This window comes from Eimeria tenella, genomic scaffold (assembly GCF_000499545.2).
Source record: "Eimeria tenella Houghton genomic scaffold, Eth_scaff528, whole genome shotgun sequence".
In the NCBI taxonomy this organism is placed as follows: domain Eukaryota; phylum Apicomplexa; class Conoidasida; order Eucoccidiorida; family Eimeriidae; genus Eimeria; species Eimeria tenella.
The window spans coordinates 1-6,773 of NW_013545665.1; the positions used below are offsets into that span (position 1 = coordinate 1).

Sequence of the window (6,773 nt, forward strand, 5' to 3'; positions counted from 1 at the left end):
AGGGCGACCGCGCCTCCGGGGCCCCCGGGGCCTTTGGCCCCCCGACGGTACCCCCAGCCCCGCGCAGCCGGCCTGCAAGCTCTTTGTGCTGCACTCGACTATAGGCCGGGAGGAACAGGCTGAAGTCTTCAGCGCGCCTCCACCAAATGTTTGTCATGTGGTTTTGGCCAGCAACATTGCGGAAAGTTCTCTGACTTTGCCGAACTGCAGAGTTGTTATTGACTTTTGCCTCCGTAGGCAAATGATTTACGACCCGGTAACCCCCCCGAAGCACTAGCCCTAGCCCTTAAACCCTAAACCGTAGACGTTAGACGCGAGCCCCTAAACCCTAGCCCCTAAACCCTAATTCTTAGGCGCTGGACCCTAAACCCTGAGAAGCGTGCCTGCTCGCACTTCAGCTACCTGGGGCCCCTTGTGCTGCCACCAGAATTTGCACGAAGAGCCGTGCAGGGATTTTAGAGGCTCTTTGCTCTTAATCTTTAGCACTTGCTCCTGGCTAGGTGGCGGGAGGACCTTTTTGTCTAAATTTCGGTCTCTTTTGCCTCATTTCGTCGCTTGGTTTCTGCTCTTTTTCCCTTTTATCTGCTTTTTCTTGTTTAGCCTCTTTTTTCCCTTTTTGTCTCCTTTTTTCTCTCGTTTTCCTCATATCCCCGTTTGTGTTTTTTTTCGCCGTTTCTGCAGCGCCGCCACGCCTCTGCACTGGTCAAGTCCTGGACTTCCCACGCTTCTTCACAGCAGCGCAGCGGCCGCACAGGTGGGCAGTTGGTCAGGGACCCCCGCAGCACTGGCCCTTTTCAGGAAACTCATTTTGAACCTTTGGGGCCTCGGGGTGGCCCCAAAGGCACAAATTGGCCCTGGGGGCCCCCTTTGGGCATTTGCATGCATGAGGAGCCTCTTGGGGCATATGTATGCACAAAGATATTATCATGCGTGCAATGAGCTGGTGACCAATGGGGCCCCCTGGGACCCTATGGGGGCCCCTGGGGCCCTAGGGGGATTCCTGAGGCTCTAGGGGGGCCCCAGTGGCGGTGCTGGCGCGCCTCATCCGTTTGCGTGGGGTTTATATATATATATATGTATAGAAGTACTTATATGCATAATAACGCATTCATGCATTTCAGCCTGCACGTATAAATATGTTGAATATAATGCAGTCAGGCATATATGGAATATTTTTGTACATAGCGGGGGTCTCTTTGGAGTGCCATTCGGTGTGGGGTCCTCCTTTGATTCCTTTTTGCATTGGGGCCTTTTGAATCCCTTTTGATTGGGGGACCCCTTTTGAGTGCTTTCTGCTTTGGGGTCCCTTGTGAGTAGCTTTTGCTGCGGGGCCGCTCTAGAGTGCCCTTTTTGTAGGGACCCCGCTTGAACTCCTTTTGCTCCGGGGGCCCCTCTTTCTGATTCCTTTTTGCTTCGGGGTCTCTTCTGGGCCCACTTTGATTTCCTTTGGTTGTGGCACCCCTTTGGCACTCCTTCAAGCTCCTTTTGCTTCGGGACCCCCGTTGAGAGCTTTTTGCTTGGGGGCCCCCTTGAGTCCCTTTTGCTTAGGGGCCCCCTGAGTGCCCTTTGGTTAGGGTCCCCCTAAATGCCCTTTGGTCAGGGGCTGCCTTAAGTCCCCTTTGCTCGGGGGCCTCTTGAGTGCCTTTTGCTTAGGGGCCCCCTAAGTGCCCTGTGGCTAGGGGGCCCCCATGAGTCCTTTTGCTTAGGGGTCCCTTGAGTGCCGTTTGCTTGCGGGCCCCCCGAGTGCCCCTTGGTGAGGGGTCCCTGATGGGTTTTGTGCGGGTGGGGTGCTGCGGGCGTGTAGGCCGGGTGTTTCCTGGGGTGTGCGTGCGTCTGGTGTCGTCGTCGTTTTACAACAAGTGTCTGCGCGTCTTTGACCTTCCCGAAATGCAAACTGCGCCTCTCGACAAACTTTACATAACTGTGGCCCACCTCACCAAGCGCCTCAACGCCATAGCCAAGGCGGCCCACGCCCTCTCCCCCACAGAAGCTCCCCCGCTCCAGCCGAGGGACAGGCCCAGCACTATACAGGGTGAGGGGCCCCTCCCCCTACTGGGGGCCCCTCAGGCTCTCTGGGGAACCTCCTGGAGGCCTTCTGGGGGCCTCTGGAGGCACTCGGGGGGCCCCTAGAGGCTCTTTGGGGGTCCCTGGAGGCCTTCTTGGGGCCCGTGGAGACTTTTGGGGATCCCTGGAGACGATCTGGGGCCCCCAAAGGCTCTTTTAGGGCCCCCGGGGGTTTCCTGAGGCGTGGGAGACCTTCGGGGGCCCCTAGGAGCTTTAAGAGGGGGCCTCCCCATGAGTAGTTCAGGCTAGCGCTAGGATGCTGCTGTGGCATCGCCGCGCTGCTGTGTGCATGCAGCTTTGGGGACTGTGGGGTTTTTGCTGCTGGTGTTTGCTGCAGAAAGCATGCGAGCCGGCTCTTTGACCCCGGCTCAGCTGCTGCTGCTCACTGTACAGCCGCCTCCTGTCTCGGCCCTCACTGCTGCACAGGCAAGCCGAGAAGCCCCTGCTGCTGCTGCTGCTGTTGCTGCTGCTGCAGCGGCTTTTACAGCAGCAGCAGCCGACTTGTATCCCTTTAGGGAGCGTCGCGGCCAACAGCACTGGGCGTGTTGCCGTAAAGCGGGGCTTTTGCGAGGTTTAGGGTTTAGGGTTTAGGGTTGCGTGCAAAGGGTCTCCTGCTGCCTTCAGGCGGGTTTAAGGGAACAGGGCGCTCTGGATGCTAACGGGGAAATAACGCGTTTGGGCTATTTGATGATGCAGCTGCCTATAGACGTCCGGCTCTGCAAGTCAGTCTTTGTAAACTAATTCACTTCAATAGGCCAGACTTACCGGGGTCCCCGGGGCCCCATCCCAGGGCCTTTGCGCCCCGGTGGGTCCCCGTCGGGGTCCCCCCTTGGGGCCTCCCGCGGGCCGCCGGGGGGCCCCCGCGGGGCGCCCTTGGGGCCTCTCTGGGGCCCCGCGGGGCCCGCCCCGCGGGACCCCCCTTGAGCCCCCTGGCGTGGACGCTGCGGCGTGAGAATAGGGCGCAGCAGGAGGCCCTTATGGAGCAGTTGGGGAGGAGCTTTGATGTGTGGGTGTTTGCAGGCTTGTGTTTTTGGGAATTGCTTTTGGATGTCCTCTGGACGCGGTGGTGTTGGCGAGTTGTTTGGCGAGTTCGGACTTGTTTGCTTTTCCAGCTTTGATGCTGCTGCAGCGGCACTCGAAGGTTTCTGCGGGCCTGGAGGCTGCGCTGCAGCTGCAGCACCAGCTCAAGTCCAGGGCGCTCTTCGACGGCGGCCACTTCTCCGAACCCCTCATGCTGCGGTGAGTGCTGCTGCGGCTTTTTCTGCTGCACAAGCAGCAGCAACAGGCGAGACGCGAGTGCGGCTCCTTTGCGGCTGCTGCGGTGTACGAACACCTCACCCCACAGCCCCCAGGTGTACTTGCACTCCAGCGCTGCGCACCTCAGCGCCAACTGCCTAGCGCCACTCTCGTTGCTGCTCTCTTTCTTTCACCCCGCTGCTGCAGCGCAGCAGCAAAAGCTGCGCGCCAGTGCGCGACTTCGTTGCTGCTGCTGCAGCTTGGCAGCTCCCGTGTCTGTTAGCAGCTCATCTGTCTCCTTGTGTTTGCCTCTTTACTGCCCCTTGTCCCTTTTTTATCCTTAAACGGGGCGCTTCGCCTTTGCTACTGCTGTTGCTGCTGCTGCAGCAACTGCTTCGTTGAGTTCTTGCTGCACTTCGCCTCCTCCACTGCGGAGCTGCGCGCGCGGCTGGCTCGCCAGGCGGCGTCTAGCCACTCTCGCCGTTTGGAAATGAACATGAAAGTAAGGCGCACCTGCTGCTGCTGCTGCTGTTGCTGCTGATGCTGTTGCCGCTGCTGCTTTTGCCAGCCTTAGTGGCAGTGGGGTAGAACAAGTCCAGACGCAGCTGTGTCTCGCCGCCATTGCAGCAGGTTGATTTGTTGCGGTGAGCACGTTGCTGGTACGGCTGTTGCTTCTGCTGCTGCTGCTGCTGCGCGCAGGTGGAGTACAACAGGGCGGCCCGAGAGTTCGGGCGCATGCACGCAGTGCTGCCGAAGCGACTTATTCAGACAACACTTCTTTGCTGCGACCTTTGCCAGCGGGTCTTGAAGCTGGTGGACGCCTGTAGGTGGCTGCAGCGGCGCGGGCCCCCCCCACTTGGGTGGTAGGGGGCCCCCAGGGGCCCCCAGCAAGGGCCGTGCCCCCTGTGTGCATTTTGCTGCTTGCTGCTTGCTGCTGTTGCCCGCTTGCCGAGCCTTTTTACATGCCATAGCCTGATTTGGAAGCAACGGGGCTGCAGGCACGTCCTCAAATTCCCCCGCTGCTGCTGCTGCCGCTGCTGCTGCTGCTGCTGTTGGTTGCAGCCTCCACGGCGTACAAGCGTCTCAGCTTCTTGCTGCAGCTGCTTCAAGACGGGAGGATTTTCCCTCCACATCTTCAGCAGCAGGCCGCAGGCAAGGCGGGGGTCCTGCAGCAGCAGTGGCAGTGGCGGCGGGGTGACCCGAAGCAGCAGCAGCAACAGCAGCAGCAGCAAGCGCAGCGGTTTGGAGGCGAGGCAACGGGCGAGCTGGAGACGGCAATATCGTACGATCCCCAAGCAGCAGCGGCGGCAGTGGAAAGCCACTTCGTGTCAGACCCCATTCTCCTCAAGGCGCTCCTTGCTGCTTCTTTTTCTCCTTCTTTCATGGTTGGAAAAGTCAAAAAGTGCATCGACGGAGAGAAGCTGGTCGACAAGGAAGACACGGAAGAGGCAGACGAGGGATCTGTCGCCCTCTACAGCTGTAAGCTGCTGCTGCTGCTGTTGCTGTTGCTGCTGCTGCTGCTGCTGCAGCGGATGGCAGCTCTGCCAGAGTCAGGGGCTAGCTGGCTGCGGCAGTGGCTCAAAGGGAGGCTACTGCTGCACGCATCCGCTCACATTGTTTACGGCTTGCTGCTGTGTTCTGCTGTACCTCCTTTGGAGCCCCCACAGCACACTGCTGCTGTTCAGGCTGCTGGAGGCTGCATGCACAGGCTGGTGCTGCTGCTGCTGCAGCGTATTTACCCGCTCGTAGAAGTATGCACGCGCGTGTGCACGTGGCAATTCTCGCCGCTGCTGCTGTTGCTGTTGCTGCTGCTGCTGCTGCCGCAGGGTTGGCGGAGCGGGGAGTGGAGCTGAGCCGGTGTTTGTTTTTCAACCGCGTGTTTGGCTTTGGAAAGATGAGCCAGATGCAGTCGGCGCTGTCTTTGGTGCTGCCCGGTGTGGACTTTTTGTTGATTTACGGGGACAGTTTGTCTCCGTTTGTGGAGCTGTTTGCGTCTTCTGCTGCAGCAGCAGAAGACGCAGCAGTGATCTCGCTGTCCCGCAGCAAAACCCCAGAGAGCCTGGGCTCCTGCGTGATTCTGTACTTGCCGCCGACTTCCCGCAACGAGTGCTTCAACTATGACTCGAAGCTGGCAGCAGCAGCAGCAGCAGCTTACAAGAAGGAGCTGCGCTGCCCGCCGACTGCTGCTGCAGTGCTGGCGCTGCAGCAAAAGCGGAAGCAGCTGGACGAGCAGCTGGAAAAGCAGCTAATGGACGAAATGCGGAAAAACCCCGAAAAGGTCCTTTTGGATGACGAAGACTCCGTTCTGGAAACTCTGGGATGCGGGCCTGTGCACATTGCCAGCAGCAGCACTCTTTGCTGCCCCGAACTCAAAGAAGTTAACGAAAAAATTGCGCAGCAGGAATTCATCAAAGGCCAACACTTTCGCCCCTGCAAGCTCTTCGCCTCTCACCCTGCATGCGCCCAACTCATCAACCAGTTTGCATGCGGCCGCTGGAAATTCTCTCTTTCAGTTCCTGCTGCTGCCAAACCTAATTCTCCGGAAAACAGGGAATCCTCGGAGGCTCCTGGCGAGTGAGCCCCCACACCCCCTGCTGCAGCTGCCGCTGCAGCGGCAGCAGCAGCAGTGTGCAGCAGTGTGCAGCAGCAGCAGCGGTGTACAGCAGCAGCAGCAGAGTGCAGATGCCGGGAGGCGCGGCCGAAAGGCGCGGGCTCGCATGGGTTGTGAATTGTGTATGGTTGTTGCAGGTCGTCCGGCGGGGCAGCAGAAGGGCCTTTGGCCGCAGCAGCAGCAGCAGCAGCAGCAGCGCCGGCGGTGTGCTTGGAGGTGGTGCGCCCCGTGTCCCCCTTCGGGGTCACCTGGTACTTCGTGGCCCCCCAGGAAACCCCCAGCCCCACCACAACCTCTGGAAAAGCTCCAAAAGTTGTTAAAGTCCAGGGCATTTTGAGTTACCGCAGCCCCATGGGGGTCCTTAGTGTTTGCCCAGAGCCCACGGAGACTGCTGCTGCTGGCCGCCGCGTCTTTCACCAGGTGGGACGGGGGCCTGGGAGCACAGCAGCAGCAGCAGCAGCAGCAGCGGCGGCGGCAGCAGCGGCAGCAGCAGCAGGGGCAGGCAGCAGCAGGGGCAGCAGCGAAGGCAGCAGCAAAGGCAGCAGCAAAGGCAGCAGCAAAGGCAGCAGGGGCCCTTTGGCGGGCCCCCAGGGCCCAAGGGAGCGCTGCAGCGGCTGCCTCTGTCTCCTCCGTAAAACGGCTCTTTTTGTCCCTGCCGGGCCCAGCTGCTGTCCCTTTGCTTCGCGTCTCTCTGCTGCTGCTGTCTCCTGCCTCTCTAGCTTGGCTTGGCCGCTGCTAGCTCCCCCTCGCTGCTGCTGCTGCGGCAGCATGCTGCGCCATCCTATCTTTCCCTGAAATCGGGTGTTTTTGCTGCTGCTGCTGCTCTTGCTGCGAAACTCCTCATCTGGGTAGAACCAGGGAT

The 6,773-nt window shown here is 59.9% G+C and overlaps 1 protein-coding gene across 1 annotated transcript; it reads left to right on the forward strand.

Annotated features, from left to right (window-relative positions):
• Positions 1-241: 241 nt before the first annotated feature.
• On the forward strand, positions 242-6,542 carry ETH_00026075 (uncharacterized protein; the record flags this gene model as incomplete). The annotated part of the gene is made up of 11 exons (XM_013380346.1): positions 242-256; positions 682-754; positions 1,805-2,032; positions 2,402-2,490; positions 2,689-2,786; positions 3,085-3,303; positions 3,688-3,802; positions 4,000-4,123; positions 4,363-4,779; positions 5,127-5,874; positions 6,049-6,542. Coding segments are annotated over 11 exons (2,620 nt in total), but the record flags the coding sequence as incomplete, so codon positions are not given.
• Between the last annotated feature and the right edge of the window lie 231 nt (positions 6,543-6,773).